Source organism: Pteropus medius, unplaced genomic scaffold, assembly GCF_902729225.1.
Source record: "Pteropus medius unplaced genomic scaffold, Ma_sr-lr_union100, whole genome shotgun sequence".
Classification (NCBI taxonomy): domain Eukaryota; kingdom Metazoa; phylum Chordata; class Mammalia; order Chiroptera; family Pteropodidae; genus Pteropus; species Pteropus medius.
Window position 1 is genome coordinate 397,732 of NW_024340699.1, and position 21,447 is coordinate 419,178.

At 50.9% G+C, this 21,447-nt stretch overlaps 2 protein-coding genes across 2 annotated transcripts in view; one reads left to right on the top strand and one right to left on the bottom strand.

Moving 5' to 3' along the window:
* Nucleotides 1–544: 544 nt before the first annotated feature.
* NIPAL4 (NIPA like domain containing 4) lies at nt 545–13,273 on the top strand. Its single transcript, XM_039876574.1, has 6 exons — nt 545–856; nt 3,988–4,227; nt 6,873–6,929; nt 8,122–8,212; nt 10,108–10,268; nt 10,958–13,273. The coding sequence occupies exons 1-6, from the start codon at nt 820–822 to the stop codon at nt 11,584–11,586; spliced, it is 1,215 nt and encodes a 404-aa protein (XP_039732508.1). The 5' UTR covers nt 545–819; the 3' UTR covers nt 11,587–13,273.
* A 1,751-nt stretch (nt 13,274–15,024) lies between these two features.
* The window catches only part of ADAM19 (ADAM metallopeptidase domain 19), a 75,203-nt gene continuing 68,780 nt past the window's right edge, over nt 15,025–21,447 (bottom strand). Inside the window, exons 22-23 of the mRNA XM_039876543.1 lie at nt 19,393–19,545; nt 15,025–18,615 (exon numbers count right to left, since the gene is read on the bottom strand). Coding sequence (XP_039732477.1) covers nt 18,553–18,615; nt 19,393–19,545 — 216 coding nt within the window. The 3' untranslated portion in view covers nt 15,025–18,552. The remainder of the gene's footprint in view (nt 18,616–19,392; nt 19,546–21,447) is intronic.

Below are 21,447 nucleotides of genomic sequence, written 5' to 3' on the forward strand. Positions count from 1 at the left end.
TTTGGAAAGCACCCATCTCTAGAAAGTTGATCCCATTTCCCCCCCATTAATATATCAGGCGCTTAAGGGACAGGAGCTAAGTCTGATTCATTTTGGCTTCCAATCACTTCATTTTCTTCTTTCATTCAATTTACCAAGCTTCTGCCATCCATTCATTCCACAAATAGTACCATTTACTGGACACCTACTACGTGCTTGCTGTATGCTAGTGCCCAGCACAGATCAGATCTATGCTGAATGAATGAACAAGGCAGGGAGGCAGGCAGGAAGTAAAAACCCTGGTCCTTGATGCCCCCCCCCCACACAAACACCCCTCCCCCTGGCCCCCCGCCAGAGAGAGCCCCATCTGGTAGCAATGTCTCTTCCACTCCCCACGTTCCCACCTTGACCAGAAATTTGCCCTCTTCTCTCTGACCATCCTGGTGCTCTTCGGCTCTGTCACTGGGGAGGGAACTGGGTGCCAGTCCCGACCTCGCAGAGGGGTGGCGCCTAGGACCCGCCCACCTCCTCATCGTCTGCCTGGGGCGTGGGGCGGTGACTCCCTCGCGGGGAGTGGGGCAGCCTCCGCGCCCCGAGAGGGCGTGCGCCCCTCTTCGGGCAGCTGGAGCGCTGAGCCCCCGGCCCTTGGAGTTGCCCAAGACTCCAGTGACTCCTCCCCGTCGACCTTCCCCCTCTGGGGCGCGTCGTTTTCCCCACCCCTAGGTCCCGACCCCGGCAGCTTCTCACACGCCCGCCACGCCAAGTCTCGGTCACCTGCTCCGGAGCCGGGTAGCCGGGGGCGCCGTCCACGCGCGCGTCGGTGCGTGTGCCCAGAGCCCCATGGAGCCGCCCGCCAGCAATGCCAGCTGCGAGAACGGTGCGTGAGGGCAGGGAGGGGACCGGGGGACTGCTGAGCCTTTCCTTCCCCGTAACTCCTTTCCTTCGCATCCTCTCCTATCAGAGGTTTGGGGGGGGGAAGGCAGGGGTTCAGCACTAGTTGTCCCCCACCTAGTTCTCAGGCCTGTCTTGGGAAGGAGCGGGATTCTGGCTGGCTTCCCCATTTGGGGAGCTGGGGCTGAGGGGGCAATAATGGGAGAAAGGGGGCCAAACAGGAAGGGAGGGGGCTGCGGCGGGCATTACTGTTTGCAGCAGGCCGACTTAAAGGTTGGGGGATCTCGGATTTCTTTTTTATATATTGTTGCTTCAGATTTTAGTACCTGCCCAGGTCTGGCTGTCTCCCTGGGGCCCACCAAAGGCAGAGAGGGGCACCCCTAAACCACACAGGCTGTTTAGAAAAAGGCGGCAAAGAACAACCGGGAAAAAGATAAGGAAAGACTCCCCGCTTCTTCCCCCTGACTTCTTACCATGAACGGGGCAGTGGACTTGGCCTGAAATGCTTACTTATCCCACTTAATCCTTAACACGTCTCTTGTAGACGAGTAGACATCGTTATCGTTCTGTCTCCATTCTGTTGGTATTCTGAGAAACTGAGGCTCTGAAAAGTCTGATAACTTGCTTAAGGAAATGGAATATACAGAATTTGGCTCTTGGATTTGAAAACCTGACTCCTACCACAGTGCTCAACTCCACTTTCTTGCTTCTTCTGGGTATTGCCGCCCGTGGGATTTTCCCGTTGCTCTAACTTCTCTTCTCTAACGAAGCTTTCGAAGCTGGACTGTCGGGTGTTGGCTGGCTTCGGTTTCCTGACCAACGAGGTGGTTTGTTTTCAGCCTTGCCTTCCCCTGGGGAAGAATGTTCCCCCGTCGCAGCATGTTCCGGAAGAGAAGCAGGAATCATCCAGCACAACACTCGTTTGTCAGATAACATCTTCCTCAGACCTGGGTTTCCTCCAGCCATCAGCCCTCTCTTTTTCTTTTTATCCCTATGGGAGAACTTGACTCCATGGAGGGTGCTGTGCTGTTGGGTACTCAGGCCTCCCCAAAACAGCCAAACCCCCTTTGGTTCCACCTGCTGGAGAAGCACCTCCAGGAGGGCAGGGGACAGGCACGGAGTGGGCGTGACCTTCTCCTTGCCAGTCACCCTCCTTGGCTCACACCTTGCGAGACTCTGGCTCACTTCCTGAGTTCAGGGAACTCCCCAGACTTGATCTTGTCCTAGATGAAGAACAGGAGCGAACAGTCAGAATGAGTTTTCTCGATTGTGACACCCGTGTCAGAAAGAGAGATCTCCCACTGCAAAAGACACATCGGTGTCCCTTGGTGGGTTCAGAACCAGCTGCCATTGGGTTTTTGTGTGACACGAGCCAATCCTTCCCCTTCTCAGGGCCTCAGTTTCCCCAGCTGAAAGTAAGAGAGTTAGATGGGCTGCCCTTCTGAGGCCTCGCTCTGCCATCCCAGGCTTCTGTGCTGTGGAAGAAAAGTCAGCATTGCACTTACTTAGTTCCACCAAGATGCTGCTCTGTGCTCTGGGTATGCCACAGCCAGGGCTGCCTGACCTTGGGCTTTGGGACCCTTTCATTGCAGGCCTAGAGTTCTAGCTTGGTCCAAGGAACAGTGCCCGGCCCAGGCTTACATCTTTGGAACAGGAGCTGGATCTTTATGATACACAATTCAGAAAAGACCTACTACCGCCAGAGGCCACAAATTCAAGTGCCTCAGGGGCTGAGCATGTAACAAACATGATTCGTGGGAGCTGAGTATGGACCCTGGGGCATCACAGAGAGCATATCCTGTGTGTGTGTGAGTGGGTTGCGGGGGGGCAACACTGCTCGGTGGTGCCACTTGTTGCATTGGAGAGGTATACCCAGTAAGGGAACTGAAAGCTGAATTTTCGGGGGAAATCTCCTGATTTTTGAATGTTGGTAACAAAATCATATTTTAAAATAGCCCTCAAGCGGCCTAATGAAACCCCGCCCTCTTTGCCCACTGTTTTGTGAGGCGTGTATGGTGGTTAAGACCATGAGCTTTGGCGTCAGATGGGCTTGGGGTCCAACTCTGGCTTCACCACTTACCACCAATGCCTTGGGCAGCTTACTGAACTTCTCAGGGTCCCAGTTCCTTCAGCTAAAACCCTGGACATGGTCACTGTGCCCTTTCCATGGCAGGAAGGCCCACAGAGAGCCCAGAGAGGGGGCCATGTGAGCGCTGGCCCTGGAGGATTGCTGGTTCTGCCTTGTGCTGTGTCCTTAAACTCAGGCACCTTAGTTGTTCTGACTGAGGGTCGGCCCCTCACGTCCAACTCTGTCCCATTGTCCTTGGTATTTGTGCCAGAAGGGAAACCATCGTGGGCTGGCTCTGGAGCATGAGGGCTGATTCAGACTCTCACAGACTGTAGGACTTGGAAAGCAAAGTAAAGACAGATTCTGCATGGGGTGACAGGGACACACATCCCCCTGAGGCCGGAAGATAGGCCCCAGCCACTGACCACAAGCACCAGAGGTCTTAGAAGTAAGTCCTGTGAATGGTCAGTTCTAACAAACCGGACACTCAGATTTAATCATCCTCCAGCCTAGAAAGGGCTGTGGACTCTCTAACCTCATGGTCTCCTGTTACCTGTCAGCGGTCTTCATCATGGCTGGAGTTAGGGATGCGTAAGTGGAGAAGCCTCTGCGATCCTGAGCTGTTGGAGGCCGCATGCCCAGAGGCTGGGAAGGGGTTCCCATGGAAGGTGGGAGGGTGGGTTCGGTGGCACCTAAGAGCTCGTGCGGCATCAGTGTAGCTGAGAGGTTCCGTGCTAGAGTTCTGGAGTCAGACAGCAACCTGACCTCTCATGGCCTCCATTTCCATATCTATGAAGTGGGATTTAAGGGCAGCACTGATCTGACAGGTGGTTGTAAACAGTGGATGAGTTCATGCAAATAAAGCCCTAGCTTGGAGTAAGCACTCAGTGAACGTTAACTGTTATTTTTAGGTGGGGGTCCAGTGTGTGGATGGAGCCCCCCACCCCCAGGAGCTGAAGCATGGGGTCTGAAACAGTGCTCAATTCTAATATTTTTAAAGTGTGCAAATGTCCCCAGCGTGACTCTCTCGCCGTGGTCTTCCCGTCTAGGTTCCCTGATTACCCTATACTGCTCCTCCCAACAAGTCCTGTGCCAGGTCGTCGGTGACCTCAGCTCCCAGGTGCCCAGCAATGTCACCTCTAACAGCTGGCAGGGGAAGTTCATGCAGAAGTACAGCTTCTACATCGGCCTGGGTCTGGCCTTCCTTTCCAGCTTCCTCATCGGCAGCAGTGTCATCCTCAAGAAGAAAGGCCTCCTGCGACTGGTGGCCTCAGGGGCCACCCGGGCTGGTAGGCTCCTGGGGGGTGGGTGGGGGTGAGGCGCTGGTCAGCTGAGCCCTCAGCCAGCCCTGTGAACCTCCCTTCACAGGGGCCACTGCAGCAGTTGGAGAGTCTTGCCTAGATGGGCACAAGGCTCATTGTCAACCCCACTGGGATCCGGTCCACCAACAGGAGACCTTCCTTTATAATCCAGGATATCCTGAGAATGCCATGATCAGTTAATTGGGGTGAAGATAGGGAACAGTGTCAGGGCCAAGAAAGAGAAACTCCAGGTCTGCTGGTTTTATTTCTAACCAATCGTGTCATCGTAGGCAAGTCACAAATTCTCATGAAATGGGAATACAAATGCTTCTGCCCGAAATAGCATCAGGCCCTAGTGCGCCCTCACTCACTATCAGATTGAGCTCTCTTATAGGCTACAGAAGAATTTTTGAGTCTCTGTCCACAGGGGTTTGCTTGCTTGGAAAATAAGATGTATATCCATGACACAATTCTTGAGAAATAGAATCACGTGTAAAAGAATTCATTCTTTGATTATCGTTCACTGCGCACCTGCTGTGTGCCAGGTGCTATGCTACACATCGTGGGAGAGACAAGCAAGTCAATAGGCAGTCGTTCCATAGCATGTTAAGGTCTGTCGTGTGGAAACTAGAAAGCTAAGGCAATATTTTGAAGGGGCGCGTCAAGCCCAAGCTTGGGCGCAGGGTAGGGAGCTTTTCTGTAGAGGCGATCTGGAAGCTGAGACCTAAATAATGAAGAGGTAGCAAGGTAAAGGGGGAAAGAGGTGGACATACTGTTCCAGGCAGAAAGAACAGCACGTGCAAAGACTCAGACGTGAGAGAGCATGAGTGATATTAGTTCAGGATGGCTGGAGCACCGAGGGGCAAGAAATGGGGTTGGGGCCAGGTCATGATGGGTCTTGCAAACTGGGCTCCAGAGTTTGGATGCAGTTGTAAGTGACTGAAAGGCCTTAGGCAGGGGAGTGACATAGTCCAATTTATGATCTGGGAAGATCCCCGAGTGTAGAATGGATTAGGGGATAAGACTGGAGGCCAGGATACCAATTAGAGGAGAGAGACAATTGAACTTTGGGCCTGGGAAAGAGCAGTGGGAATGGGGACAAGCGGTGGAGTCCAGAGATAGCTTTTGAAGGTAGAACATAACAGGGTTTGGTGTCGACTGGCTCCAAGGGAAGGGTGAAAACAAGAGTCAAGGATGACACAGCTTTCTGACTTGAGCAACTGGGGAGATGAGGGCGCTGTTTTCTGAGATGAATAATGCAGGAGGAGTAGTTTTATGAGAAGATGATGTGTTCAAGTTTGGACATGTTCAATTTAATTTTCTGAGATTTCAACCCTTAAGAGGAAGATGCTCTTAACCTTTATGGGAGATTTTTAACTCCTTTAAAAACCTAAAAACCTTATAAAAGATTGGAATTCACAAAAAATGACATACAATTTTCAGATTTTTACAGAACTGTCTAAAACCTATTCCATCATCATCATCATCATCATCATCATCATCATTATTGCTACTATTATTGAGGACGGATTAGGCCCAGGCTGAGTCCACTATGTGAACAAAGCAGACACAATTTCTGGCTTCATGGAGCTTCCAATTTAGTGGGAGGGAGGCCAGAAAATAAATAGAATAATTCACATGATAAATAATGCATCATGAAGGAGAAGAACTGAGTGTGGTGAAAGAGAACCCCAAGGGGGAATGATAGAAGGGGTCAGGGAGGCAGGTCTCAGGGGCAGCAACATTCAAGCCAAGCCCCGTAGAGTGAGTGTAGGTTCAGACAAATATCATTATGGAGACTATTCCAGACATGGAAAAACACATGTAAAAGGCTTAGGGCTGAAAAGACCTCATTCTTTTTGAAGAACTGAAAGAAAGCCCGAATGGCCAGATTATAGTAACAAGAGTGGCAGGAGATGCCTTTTGAGAGGTAAGCAGGGTCGAAACCATGAACAGATCTGTTAAGGATTCTGGTCTTTATCCCGAGAGTAATTGGAAGGCATTGGCCAGCTCTAAACTGAGGAATGACATAATCTGAGGTACATTCTTAAAAGACCTCTGTCTGCTATGAAAGGAATGGATTATAAAAGAACGAGAGGAAGCCAAAGGAACCAAAGGAGGCTATTGCCTCAACCCAGGCCAGAGGTGATAGTGCCTTGGCGTTGGGTGGTGGCAGTGGAGTGGACACATGTGAGACACTTTTTGGAGACAGAGTGAGCAGAGTGGACTGCCTGCAGAAGGTGGAGGAGTGGGAGGAGGCAAGGGTGATCCCCTGGTTTCTGGCTTAAGCAACCAGATACATGGAGGTGCCAGTTACTGAGTTTCATTAAGTGGGTGGATGCAGAGCATTTAAAATCAAGAGTTCCATTTAGAACATAGTTTGAGGTGCCTGTGAGAGATCCAAGGCATATCAAATAAGCAACTGGATCTACATCTGGGCTCAGAAGGGTCAGGGTGCATATATGAAGTAAGGACACCAGCTCAGAGATGACCTGTCCCAGGAGCAAGCCTAGAGGACTAACCACAACTAACATATATTGAACCCTTAGAAATGATGGAGTAGAGATAGAGACAGGAGAGGTACCTGAGAAAGTATAGCCAAGCTCTAACTTTGTGTTCATTTCTTTCTACAGTGGACGGAGGCTATGGCTACCTGAAAGATGCAATGTGGTGGGCTGGCTTTCTCACCAGTAAGTGGGGGTCTTTGCTGCTAACGACAGGGACCTATTGATGGCAGAGGCAGAGATAAAAGGAGGGATGGAGGGGTTATTTCTGGCTCTATTGTGCACAGTATGAATCTGAAGCCCAGATTCCTAAGCAGAAAACTTTGACAGTCTTTGCTGGTAGAACATTTTACCTGTATCTCAAATCACTTTCTCTACCCAAAGTTGGTCTTTCATTCATGAAGTATCTGTCCCAGAGAGGTTTATACAGAGCTGGTAATAATAAAGGTGGAATTTCTCAACTTCCCCCGAAATATGGGGAGATAGCACTGCCCGTTGGAGTCTCTCGGATTTCTGTATAGTAGAAGATGGGACTCCTAAGCCAATTTCCCCCATTCCACAGGCAATTCGTTGACTCACTTAGAACATGGCTGGTTTGCCACTTAAGGTTTGCTCAAGTTTGCACATTCGCACATTTCCTCCCGCTTTCTACTCACCCTCCCTGGCTTTCAAACGTGAATTCTTTTGGATGGAAAATGAGCCGGCTTTCCATTTATAATCCCTCAAGTCAGGTTTTGATTCCAGTCTTAGCCAGAGCTATCCTATTCATCACCTGCTTTCAAAAGGCAGACCCAGATCATTCTCCACCAGCAGAGACAGAAAATGCACTTGCAGGAATCTGCAAACTGGAAACTCAAATGGGGAGAAATTAGGCCCTTTGAGAATGTCTGACTCTCTAACCACCTGCCGGTCAGTCTAGATTATCCATAGTTCTGATGGATAAAATAACTCTATGGACCAATTGGTACATGGAGAATCGATAACTGTAACCATTTCTTTATTTGAAAATTAATATTTTCTAGAGCTTAACCTTAAAGATACAGACCAAACATCGACAGTCTCTGAGACATGCCTGGACTAGAAGCCAGGAGACTTCTAGAACAACATGATATCTACTCACAGCCATGCCATGTGACCATGAACTATTGGCCTAGCTTCCCCATCTTTAAAATGGGAGGATTTGATTAGGATGGACTGGGCCTGAACTTCTGATAAGATTCTCCAGGGAGAGAGCATAAGGATCAAGATTTAAAGGAATGCTGGTCTGGGATTCTGTGAATGGTCGAACACTGAGTAAAGCCATCTCTACCCAGATTCACTTGGGCTAGAGATGGGGCATCAGAGTCAAACCAATCTCTTTTCTCTCTTAATTTTCTAGTGGCTGCTGGAGAAATTGCCAACTTTGGGGCCTACGCATTTGCTCCTGCGACAGTCATCACACCTCTGGGAGCTCTGAGTGTCCTCATAAGGTTATTGTCACCTCTTTTGCTGTATCTGGCTCTTTCCTAGTTTTAGTTTGTTGAAGTCTGGAACTTCCAAGTGGGGTCAACCACCACTTGCAATCAGGGACCCGGGTTGGTCCCAGCTCCCAGAAAGAGGTAGTGTGCTGTTCAGAGCTCTGGCTCCTTGGATTGTTTGCTGCCGGTTGCTCTAACATCCATCCCCTCGGCTGACCATGCAATGGAGGGGCAGGCTGAGCCCAAGCCGGTTGGAAGGGCTTCCACTGTTACCAGGACTAATGTCTTATGTCAGGGTTTTAGTGCCTCAGTAGGAGAAATGTACAAGTTAAAAGCTCGAGTCCTAAATTAAAACTCCGAGTCCTCCTCACCTTAGCTCTGCCACTTAGTCGTTACCATGTGCAAGTCACTTCACCACCTTAAGCGGCAGTTTGCCCGTCTGCTAAGTGGAGATGCTAATGACGCCTACCCAAAGGCATTGCTGCAAGGGCTACATGAGAGAAAGCCCCATTTGAAGCTGGCTCTAAATGGCTCCAGCCAGCCATACTCAGTACCCTTAATTTCCTCTGTTTCGTTTTACCATCTTGATGACAATTTTGCAACATTTATGCAGACAAAAAACAAACAAACAAACAAACAAACAGAGCCGTGACTCACATGACAGTTCGCTGATGTAGCGGTGATGCCATTATTGTATCGCTGATTAGTCTACAAATTCCCACCCATGGGAAATTGGGAGAGGTGAGAATCCTCCAGGGTGTGACCTCTGCCTAAGCTAATGCCACCAGACTCTCTCGAACGGGCCTTGTGGGGTAAAATGTTTTGAGTAGTTTTAGCGGAGAGACGAGGGACATCCAGAGGAGCTTGGACAACAATCCCCTCTCTTATACCTCTGACGAGGACTTTCGAGGCTCATTGGGTCCTAGGTCAGCCAACAGATTTTTACCCTAAACTAATACCACTTTAGTAAGGAACCAGAGGTGTTCCCCAGCAGTCATACCTGTCTTGCTCAATTTCCCTCCCATCTTCCCTCATCTCTGTCGGTTTGTCTAGATGTGAGGGGAATGAAAATCACATCACCAAGGGACAGGAAGGAACTGGAGGTATTTTTCCCAGAAAAGAGGAGACTCAGGAGAAGTCACAAGAATTCTCTTCAGTGAGGGTAGAGGGAAAACCACAGGCTTTATAATGAGACAGAATAGGACCCAAATCCTGGCTCTGTGACTAACCAGTCATATGATCTCGCTGAGTTATTTTAACTCCCGTGAGACTCAGTCTTCTCATCTATAAAATGGAAATAGTATATCTTACTTCTCAAAGAGTTGTGAGAAGGTAGCCAGATCATATGTGGAAAGTTCCCTTTGTACGTAATGTATACCCTAGACACAGTGCCTATAATTGTCACTGTGGCTGTTTGTATTGGCGTATGCAAGTGGAAAAAGGAATAGATTTGTTCTGTATGGCTCAAGAATAGAAATGGGAGAGTGAGTAGAAATTATCATATTTTTGGTGAATAATTAGAATGCACCTATAATGTATTAATTTGCCTTGTGAAGGGGTGAGCTGCTGGCCACCAGAGGTATACAAGCCGAGGCTGAAAGCCTTCTGTTTGCAATGTTAGGAGAAAATGCCCTCATTGGGTAGGAACTTAGACAAGAGTGCTTTGAAGGGCTCTTCCAACTCTCCTGTTTGGGAATATTTTAGTCTCTAAAATGAAAGAAATTCACATGTATGTATGTCACCAGTTCCTCCAGCGCACACTGGAACCCTCCCGTACGTAGGTTTCTATTTCAAACGGTTTTGGAAAGTCCAGGAAAGCTTCCACGGGAGCGAGTGGTGAGTCTTGACCCGTGGCTGTCCGTGAGCGCTTGCTCAGCCCGCGTTTCGTCTCCCATTTCCACGTGCAGCGCTATCCTTTCCTCCTATTTCCTGGGAGAGAGTCTGAACCTGCTGGGAAAGCTGGGCTGTGTCATCTGTGTGACTGGCAGCACAGTGATGGTGATACACGCCCCCGAGGAAGAGAAGGTCACCACTGTCATTGAGATGGCTGCCAAGATGAAAGACACAGGTAGGCTCCAAGCCCCCGGGTGAGCAGGAAAGCACTGGGGGATGAAGCATGCGATGGGTTCGGAGCATCTCAGGTGCTGCCACCTGGAGGAGAAGACAGGCTAAGGAAAAAGGGGCTGGTTCCGAGACCGGTTTACAGGCTTCCCCGCCTGATATATACCGATGCCACTTAGTGAGCGTTTATTATGTGCCAGGCACTGTTCTAAATGCTTTATATGCATTGTCTTAGTCAGTTCGGGCTGCTGTAACAGAATATCGTAGACTGGGTATAAACAACAGACATTTATTTCTCTGAGTTCTCGAGGCTGGGAAGCCCATGATCAAGGTGCCAGCAGATTCTGTGTCTGGGAAGGGCCCGCTTCTTGCTTCACAGAGAGCCATCTTCTGTGTCCCGCATGGTGGAGGGGGCGATGGAGCTCTCTGGGGTCCCTTTTATAAATGTATTAGTCCCATTCATGAGGGCTCTCCTCTCATTCCTAATCACCTCTCAAAGGCCTCTCCTGACACCATCCCATTGGGGATTAGGTTTAAGCATGTGAATTTTGGGGGGATGTGTTTAGTCTTACAGCACGCACTACCTCATTTAATCTTACAAAGAGAGCTCCGTGAGGAGGGTCTTATTATTAGCCCCATCTTACAAATGAGGAAACTGCGGCCTTTCGGTTCACCTGTGTCCCTCCTCTCCTGAAGGGTACATCGTGTTTGCCGTGCTTCTGCTGGTGTTCTGCCTCATCCTCATCTTCGTCATCGCCCCGCGTTACGGACAGAGGAATATCCTCGTCTACATCGTCATCTGCTCTGTGATCGGGGCCTTCTCCGTGTCTGCTGTCAAGGGTCTGGGCATCACCATTAAGAACTTCTTCCAGGGGATGCCGGTCGTGCGGCACCCCCTCCCCTACATCCTGTCCCTCATCCTGGCGCTTTCGCTCAGCACTCAGGTCAACTTCCTCAATAGGGCGCTGGACATTTTCAATACCTCCCTGGTGTTCCCCATCTACTACGTGTTCTTCACCACGATCGTGGTCACCTCCTCCATCATCCTCTTCAAGGAGTGGTACAGCATGTCCACTGTGGACATTGTGGGCACCCTCTCTGGCTTCGTCACGATCATCCTGGGTGTGTTCATGCTCCATGCTTTCAAAGACCTGAACATCAGCCATACCAGTTTGCCCCACATGCACAAAAACCCACCCCCCACCCCTGCCCCAGAGCCCACTGTCATTAGACTAGAAGACAAGAATGTCCTTGTGGACAATATAGAACTCTCCAGGACCCCATCGCCAGAAGAAAAGCCCAAAGTATTTATAACCCATTCATAAAGCTTGGAATAAGTGAGTTAGAGGATGGGGCCTGGGGTACAGCCTGGCTTCTCGATTTCGGAGCCCCCTGGTTATTTGAGCACAACTGTTATCAACAGGCTTTCTTTTCTGAGACATTCATTTATACCTCATCACAGTTTCCAGGAGAAAAATCCCTCCCTAGGGAGTGGTGGTGGCAGGACTTCCTGGAAACACAGCCTCGGTGACCAAATGCCCTACTCACGCAGGTCCCCTGGACCTCCTTTCCCACTCGTTTCCTCGGTGCTGTCTCTTTGTTGTGGGGAAGAAGACAGAGTTTGACCGTTGAATGTAGCACAGTCTAAGAACTTCCCTGGATGTTAGTTGTCAGGAAATTCTTAGCACTCATTCCTTAGCCCAAGGATGAAGCGAAGCTGGCTCCCTGAGGCCCGGAGAGCAGTTCGCCATGCCTCGCCATCCAGAGGCCACAGAGACGTGACTAGTGAAAAAACATCTTGCTGGTTTTGCCACGAGCTCCTCGGAGACAGAAGCAGGACCTCAGCTGACCTTCTTACTGTGAAAGCCACCTGATGTCTCAGGAAAACATTTCGGCCAGCCCCTTTCCCCGAGCACCCCCACCCAGAGGTCAGCATCTGTTCCCGGTCACTCCATGCCCACGCCCGCCCCTGCCCTCTCTACATACATCCTAAGGAACCAGTCACTGAGACATTCAGGCAATTATCTCAGAACTCAAAACAAGGTGACAACAACCACAACAGAAGATGCTCTGCGGCGAAGCTCTGAAATACGCAGTGTTTCATTTTGCCTCAGGATGGGAAGAGACTAGCAGTCGCACTGCTCTTAAAAGCTCCCTGTCAAGCTAGAACTTGGAAGAATGGACTTTCCTTTCCTCAAGGAGTAAACCAAAGTATGATGCGGGGAGGTGGGGAGAGTTACAAGAAAAGTCAGAATTTGGCAGGTAGCAGCCACGCTCTCTCTGGAAACGGGCTAACTTTTGTGTTTACCCTGGTGCCTAACCAAGACCCCCAGTAGAGAGGGCTCTGGGTCATTTCTGGGCTCCAGCCTCAGGGGTTTGGCCAGTGGGACCAGTTTTGAACTTCAGTGACCAAGTGGGGTGTAGGCTTGGCAGGGGTGCATTCTGTCTGTTGACCAGATCGCCATTTAGTCCCCAGCTCCACTGATGCACTGCCCACCCTGGGAAGCAGTGTGTCATGATGCTTCCAACACCACCTGCTTTGGGGACTGCCTTTCGTCCCCTCACATCCGGCCAGTGGTATTCAAAAAGCAAGAGCAGCTGGAAAGAGATAAAATTGAAACCCTTCCCTCCCTGTCTTCTTTCTGGCTGAGGGAGAGTGGGAGTTGGTATAGGACCATTGAAAGGGAAGTAGGGAGCCAGTGTCTCTGTAGAGAGACCTGAAACTCAGCCTCCAAGTTGGTGCAGCGCCTCGCAGTGTAACCCCATACCTGCGCCCTGTGTTTACATCCTATGCCCTAAGCGCAGCCAAGCCCGGGCCAAACTCCTGCTGGCCTTGGAGTGCCAAAGGCTCAGCTGACCAACAGGCTGGTGTCCTGCACCTCCAGCCTCAAATCTTTATTTTTTAATGAATGTGGATCTGTCTGTAACTAAAATCAATGCAACATGTTGGATCTTGAGGATGGCAGTGATCTGCAGGGTAGAGAATAAAGACCTTCAAGTGTGTTTACTTTATACTTGCGTCTTAGCCTTCCTTGGACCCGGAACAATTATACTGGCTCCTCTAGTGTGGGAAGCCAGTCCCCAATCTCTGGAGGGTTGTGGCTTCCAAGGAAGTCCCTACAGTGGTTTTCACAGACCTCGCTAGAGTAGGAAAGGCCGTTTTGAGAACAAAGTCCATAGAAGATGCTCACCCCTTGTTAATGGCTGAGCCCTCAGTAGAAGCCTGGCACAGTGCTAAGAGTTTCACGTGAATTCTCTCTTTAAGTCCTCAGAAATCCCCAAGGCAGATATATCTCCATTTGATATATGAGGAAAGGGTCTCAGGGAAGTTTAGTAATCACGCAGGAAGAGTTGAAGTTGCTGTCTGGCTCTGAGCCTACAGTCTTAACCACCATGCAGTATCTCTCCAAAGACTAAATTTGTCCCCAATTGCTTAGTCTGATATTAATTACCCTGTTCATTTGTTCTTGTCATCTGTGCTGTCCCCCCGTGAGAGCTGGCTTAGTTCTGTTCCTCATAGTACAGGGCGCCCATGAAGGCCCTGACGGGTATCCTGAGCACATAGTTGGCACGCATAAAAACATTTATTGAATGAAGGACAACGCCATTTCCACTAGTCTTTCTTTGCCCAAACTCTCGTGGGGGGCAGCTCTCAACCCAGGACAGATCCTAATAGAACCCCAGCATGTTACGCATAGCCACTCTAAAAGTGACGCAGTCAGCAGTTTCTGAGCGCCTAGCCCCTGCAGGCACGGCTGGGCACTTTCACACAGAGCCCTTCACTAATAATGATCATGACACCTGTGAGGTAGGTATCGGTCTCACTTGTAAGGTAAAAGGAGACTCAGAGGTCTGGAACTTACTCTTTTTCACACATCTAGTAAGCCGCAGAGCCGGATTTGAACTCAGGTCTGTCCAACCAGGCTCTGTGTCTTATGCTACTGACCGATCTGTGACCATCAACCCAGAGACTGGCCAAAAGATGGATCCAATGGAGCTGGATTAGATGACAGTGTTAGGCTGACAGGGGTGTTTGGGTCGGGGCTGATTTCATAAGCAGGCATTTTAGTAGTCAGGGCATTTGTGTTTGATGCCTTTGATGCCCTTAGACAGACTCATCACTGTGAAGTTGGAAACGTATAGTCAGACATCACGGAGCCCTCCCAGGGCTTTTGGGAAGATTAAATGGGATAAAGCAGCGCTCAGTGTCTAGCACGTGTTAAGGACTCAGTAAATGTTACCTGCTATCATGGTTCTTATGATTCCATCTCTCTTAGAGATCCTCAAAACTGAAGTGGGGATCAGATGAGAGAATGAGGGCAGGACCCTTTTTTCGGACTGGGACGCAGTAATGGATGTGAGCGGTCATCACACAGGGCTCTGGAGTAGAACAGCACACCCACCCCCAGTCCCGCCTCTGCACCTGCCCACCGAGCCCCACAGACCTGGGGCAAGTCCTCCCCTCTCTGAAGTGTGTGATCACTAGCAGTAAGGTGAGGCGGAGACAGAGGGGCTCATCTGTCTCCTAAACACGTATCAGGGAATCCCAGGATCAACAAGACCAGCCCATGTCCAAATGCAAAGACAAACAGCCCCTTTGACTGGTCCTGGGGAAACTCAGGCTTCTGTCTATATAGCTCAAGGTCTTCCACTATGGCCTACTGATAGTCATTGTGGACACGCTTCCTCAAAGAGTCCTCGTGTGACAGATCCTCTCCAGGCTGAGCAATAGGATGTTAAAACAAACAAGTGTTGCCAAACCGGACATTTCAAATTACAATTTATTTTAATTAAATACAAATAAGGAAAAAAGGCACTATTGCCCATTCAAGTATTTTGCATAGATGTACAATATTGTAAACAATTAATAGGTGGACGAGAAAGAAGAGGATCTGTTTTCAATGAAAAATCTCCCAAATAAAAGAAAATTCACATTGCCCTGGATCCCAGACACATACATACACACAGCGGATGGTGTGAGAAGATGCGGGGAAGGGTAACTTCAGGGGCGCTTGGCGTGGATTCTGCAGAACCCCTCTTAGCACCTTTCCAGTCGGCACCCCCTTGGCTGTCACAGGTGTCCAGCAGAGCTGTTACACACGCATTTAACATAATCGCTGACTTTAGAACTGATTCCCAATTTTAAATAGGTAAGTCTCCCATCCCCTCTGCCAAATAACAAATTTGGGCTTAAGTAAAGGGAGGCTTTAATTCAAAAGGATTATTGCAAGAGATGGCAAGGGACCAGTGCATTTAGGGAGAAGGGGCTACTGCAATGCTTTAAGGTCTGCAAGCATCTCAGAGCTGGGGCAGAAAGGAGCTTTTCTTTTATAGGGAGAAGGAAAGAAGGCTAAAAAGAACCCAGGGCGAGCAGGTAGTTATGACTGGGAGCCTGGAGCCTGGGTTAAATCTCCCACTGAGACAGGGAGCCAGACGCTATCTCCCCTTGAGGTCCCCTGAGGTTTACATATCAGAGATGACTTCCAGGCTCTGAGGAAAAAAACATTTCCAGGGTTATAAAATTGGCAGGCTAAATTAGCTTTCAAAAAAATTTATATCCATCTCCATCCGAACAAACGGCTGGTTAACTCCATCCAACATGCCTCTTTTTTTTTTCCATCAGACTCTGAACCTGAACTGGGACCCACCCTCAGCCTGAGCCAACATACATCCCCTGCCCAAAAAGGATGAGCACAAAGGCGGTCCCTGAGCGCGCTTCTTTCTAGCCAGGTTCACTTCTTCCTACAAAAGAAAAGGCCCCCGCGTTCTGACCGTGGGACGCTGGCAGCAGCAGCTGTCTGAGCATGCTCCCTGTTGCCACAGCCCCTTCCCCTACTGCAGTGTTCCCTGTCCCAGTCTTGCAGTAATCCTTTTGCATAAAGTCCCTCCTTCCTTAAGTCCATATTTATTTTTGTCACCTCAAAGCAGCACATGGGCACAGGAGGGAAGAGGGGGCACCTCAATGCCGGTCTTGCTCCGAGGCCTCGGCCTTACCGGACTGGCGATGCCCGGTTCCCTGAACAGAGCCAGGAGTGAAAATAGTAAATAGAACCGGGTGCCAAAGTCTCTTATCAAATTTTAAAAATCCAACCATCTTCCAGTTCACAGTACAGTTTTATGGGATCAAGGGGAGGTGGTGATGGAAAACACAAACAACAAGAAAGCAACGGCCCGGGGCTCTCCCCGGAATGGCTCCGGGAGGGCAGATTTCCTGTTTGGAAGGCTCAGGTCGCCACGATGGTGGTGGCATCTTCCCTTTAGAGCCTTCTGTCTCCGGCTGTGAGGGAGAAAAGCTGGACAAGCCACAGGACCGGCTGTGGAGCATGGGATTGGCTTCAAGGGTGACTTTGTGTGGGGGGTTTGTTTTCGCCTTTACTTTTCTGGGACCTGGCCTTGAGACCCGGGGCCTTTGGAGTAGCACACGTAAATGGCAAGCTGTCCCCTGACTTAATCTGGCAGCAGAGAAGGTAGAGATCAGCTATGGGGGGCGGGGGAACAACCAGGGCCCGTGTCGGGGAGACAGGGGCGTGAATATCGCTACTACCTGAGGGAAGAGAACCTCATTTTCCTGAGATCTTTCTAATCCACCCCTTGTGTGTCCCCAGGTGTAGCTCCCAAATCTCCCCCTTGTCTACAAACCCAAGAACATCTATTGAGCACCCACTGTGTGCAGAGAACTGGGGTGGCGGTTGCGGAGCGAAAGCTCAAGCCTCTTCCTTACACTGAGGTTTTCGAGAGCAAACAAGTGCTCACAGAAGGAAGTGGGGAGCCCCCAGCCACACGGCACCTTTCTAGGGGGGCGAGAGACAGCCCTAGAGAACATTCCAGTGACAAGCCGTCCATGTCAGCAGAGCACCGCACGACCCTCCTTCCCGGCTCCGGCGGGGGACAGGACCCACGGCTGTGGCATCCCCCAACTGCTCTGAGCTCTCCTTCCATGAGGGCCAGATGGGGGCAGTGACCGGAGGAGAGAACACAAGGAAGTGGCCCGTGAACAGCCTGGGCAGCCCCAGCTCAGAGCGTGCTCCAGCACGGCTGCTGACCGCTGCTTCTCCAGGGACCTCCAGACAGACACAGGTCTGCTCCCTGCGCAGATGGCAACGGGCCTGCCTCGAGTCACTGACCAGACCTAGGGACAGGCTGGGGTTTCTCTTTCTAGGGTGTCTACTCCCTGGAACATCTGCTGGGGGCCTTACTTAGATTTAGGTCAAGGAGTCAGGGGAAGACCCTCACCCTGCTGAGTTCGCGAAACACAACGGAAAATGCAGCTACGCACCCATAGCCACGGCCCAAATCTACTCTGGCGGACGCTCTTGAGAACCAATATAGGAAACCCAGGGGCCAACCCCTGAGGCAGGACACTGACGTACAGGTCACAAGCACCAGGTCCCCAGGAGGTCGGGACTGCTGAGGGTCCAGTCTCCACAGCACCAGACTGGGTGGGGCCAAGCGGGGAGGAGAAGTCGAAGCCATGGGGCACCTGGACAGTGCAGAAGGGAAAGCAGAGGGCAACCGGGAACACTGCGGGAGGCGGAACCTTTGGCATCGCGGCTCAGAGGAGGCCCGGTGCTCCCCCTGCTGTCCATACTGTCTACAAATAGTACCTGTCTGAGTCAGAGGGACCCGGGTGAATAAGGGGGTACGGGTGTTTGAGAGGGGTGGGGCGGGGAGGGGACTCGACTTGTTCACATGCGGCCGTGAAGCCAGAAGCTGTGACCTCAACCCAGCCCTGGGCAGGGCCACAGCCGTGGCTGGTTTGACCCCTCTCAATCTCAGAGCGAAAAGGGATGGGCAGGTAGCCGGCCTCCGCTGCCTGGGACCTTCGAGGAAGACAGAAGCAATGGCAAGCTCTCATGCGTACCCCCAGCACAGGACGAGGATGGGTGGCTTCTCCAGGCTCAGTCCTGGCCTGAGGGCTAAATGGGACTTTTACCAGCCGGACTCGGCGGCTCAGACAGCCTGGGCCTTCTCCACCGGCACCTCCGAGGTGAGGGGCCAGCTGAAGGGAGGGTGGAGGAGAAGCCGCCATCCATCCTCTTCTGCGCCGTGCCCCCTACCCCCACCCCCCGCCCCGGGGCTGTATATTGCACAAAACAACACTTGGATGCTATCAGACAGGGGTCCCTCTGGGCCTCCAAGGAGGCTGAGGAGGCACTGAGTCAAGAAGGAGATTTTCGGATCTGCGGCAGTTCTGGGAGGAGTGGGGAGGGAAGGAGGAACTCAGAGGCGGCCAGACAGGCTTCTTCCAGATTCCATGCTGTTCAGAGTCCTCGAGGAAAAGGAGCAGCACCTTAGACAGGTCTGATTCTCGAGCCAGTCACCCTCCCAGCCCTCTGTGGTCTATATTCAGGAAACTGTGGGAAGAAAGAGAAGGGGCGGAGAGAGACATCAGCTACCTGCTGATCAGTGGGGTCAGTGGGGAGCTGGCCCCTTGCTTCTGACCGGTTGGAAGGGTAGATAGCCAGTCGGCTCCGAAGAATGGTTTCCCACAGAAGTCTGTCGACATGTCTGCTCATCCAGACCATAAGCCCTGCTGCATGCTGGTCCCCTGACCCAGAGCTGACAAGCCATCCCCTTCCTTCTCCCCAAAAGCTGCAGCTCGGTCCACAGATTCCCCAGGGCCTCCTGGGAACTCAGGGCAGTTGGCCAGCTCCCTCACCTCCTCTGCCCAACTCCGAGGACTGGCAGCCGGAGAGCACACCAGCCCAGGGAGGAGGTAATGAGGAGCCATTTGTGCACAGCCTACCACAGGCTGGCAGTTCACACAAATTAACTGCCTTGACCTTCACGGCCACCTAAGGGGACTGGCTTTGCTGCTTATTGCCTCTTTCTAGAAAAGGAAACTGAAGACTCAAGAAGGTGACTTGCTCAGGGCCACCCTGCTGGTCAGCTGCAGATCCAGCTGTAAAGCCATCCTAGCTCAGGCTCTAGGGCAACATCTTTCACGAAACCAGAAACCCTATCACCCCCTTAATGGGCAGTCGTGCAGGTACTAAGGAACACTAAGCTTTGGTCCTTGGCTTTTTTTCTGGAAATTCAGGAAGCATGAACGCCTCCGGTTCTCAACCGCAGTCTTGTTCCCTGGAGCCTGGTGGCTTCGGCTTTTACCTTGAGAGCTTCCACAGACTCACCTTTGGGGCAGGTGGCACCAGGGGCCGGGACTGCCCAGGGCTGGCAGCAGCGGGCAGCAGTATGGAGGCACCGCCTGGCCTGGGGAAGGCCTTGCGGCCTGGCACTGGGTTAGCTGGAAGTGCTTTCTGGGGTGGCCGAGGCCTGGAGAAGTCCTGGGGAGAAAGTCACAAGCCTTAGTCAAAGGCCAGAGGGGCCTGTTCGAAAGAAAATGTTCCCAATACAATTACAGGTCAAAATCAGGTGAGAAAAGGGATATACTATACTATATGGTCTCATTTAAAAAAGAAATTGTGTACATGTGCATCTTAATGCTCAGGAAAAAGCCCTTTTTGGAGAGCAATTTGACAGTATCTGTTAAAATTAGAAATAATCATTTTCTGATCTAATAATTCCGCTCCCTATTACTCATGTTAGAGTACTGGTTTCTCAGATGCACAGAAATGAAATTGCAAGGATGTTCCTGCAGCCCTGTGACAGCAAAGAAATAAAAAATAAAATAAAAACTATAACCAAACTTTCCATCAATAGACAAGTTACTAAATTTATACAGTGACATATGATGCAGCATTTAAAAAGAACGAAGTGGGTTGATGTGTGCTGACGTGGAAAGATGATCAGGAGTCGCGGCAAGCTGACATACAAGCTAAGAAGGTAGTTTACATGAAATAAGTCACCATGGCCCTTTCTCCCTGCCCCAGTGTAAATATACACGTACAGAAGAAAGTCAGGAAGGATACAGGTCAAACCGCTAACAGAGGTCAGGGAAGGGGAGTGAGTGGGGAGGGGGGGTCGCCCAGGTGAACATTAAATTTTTCCAATAAGAGGATATACACATGTACGAGTAAAACTGAAAAAAGGCTGGTTGTCTATGGAGGCCACAATGACCAGAAATCCTTTCCTTTCTGCTTTTATATTAGCTTCATGTGTTATCTTCTCAGTAAGGCCTCCCCTGACCATCTTATTTAAAATTACAACACCCCTGTCTCTGGTGCCCCGCCCCCACCTCAACTGACTGCTCGGGGCCTTGGGGTGAGGCTGACATCACTTTCGCTGACCAAGCCTCCGCAGTGGGTATTTTAGGAACAGTCATCTGAACAGACCGCTCCCTCCCTCTCTGCTCCTGCTCCTCTGTTCTCCCTTCATACCCGTCTCTCTGCGTGTTGCTTTCTCCCCTCTTGCTCTTTCTCTCCTCTCCTGTTATGGGCTGAACTGTGCCCCCCCTGAAGTTCATATGTTGCAGCCCTAACCCTGGTACCGCAGAATGGGACTATGTTTTGGAGACGGGGCCTTTAAGGACGTGATCAAGTTAAAACGAGGCCCTAATGCAATCTGACTGGTGTCCTCAGAAGAGAAAATCTGGACACACAGGGAGACGTGTGCTCAAGCACAAAGGAAGGACCATATGGGGACATGGGAGGAGCCAAGGAGAGAGGCCTCAGAAGAGACCAAACATAGTGACCCCTTGAACTTGGACTTCTAGCCTCCAGAACTGTGAGAAAATAAATTCCTTTTGTTTAAGCCACTAGGCTTGTGGTATTTGTCATGGCTGCCCAGCAGACTAATGTACTCTCCCCCCTCCCTTCTCTCTCCTCCTTTGGCTCCTCTCCCTTTCTTCCTGCCTCCTCTCTCTCTCTCTCTCTCTCTCTGTCAGTCATTCTCCTCCCTTCTTGCAAGGCTTTTCCCAACCCAACCCTCCCTGGATGGGAAAGCAGAGAACCAAACCTGGCAAACGGTGACACTGCCCCATGTCCCGATGGCCCTGCAAGACCTGGCCCCAAGCCCACGGTCCTGAGCTTCAGAGAAGGCCTGGGCCCCAGTGGAAACCTCTGGACCATACCCAAGAAAAGCAGTCCCAGGAGGAAAATAAGCAAGTCCCCAGCCTCACTGAGGGGTCACACCAAAATACACAGGCACCAGGCCCAGCCATCGCCCTGGAAACACCTGGGTCTGTGCTGCAGGAGCTTCTGCCAAAAGATACAGTAGGAGCCGTTGGAGCACGACACGCCAGGTCAACAGGCAGCTGGGCAGGGTGGCTCTGCTTCCGAAGAGCACCA

Coding starts and splice junctions, on each gene's coding strand:
- NIPAL4 (XM_039876574.1), top strand. CDS start 820: ATGGAGCCGCCCGCCAGCAATGCCAGCTGCGAGAACG. Junction 4,228..6,872: donor CTCAGGGGCCACCCGGGCTG/GTAGGCTCCTGG, acceptor TTCTTTCTACAG/TGGACGGAGGCTATGGCTAC. Junction 10,269..10,957: donor TGCCAAGATGAAAGACACAG/GTAGGCTCCAAG, acceptor CCTCTCCTGAAG/GGTACATCGTGTTTGCCGTG.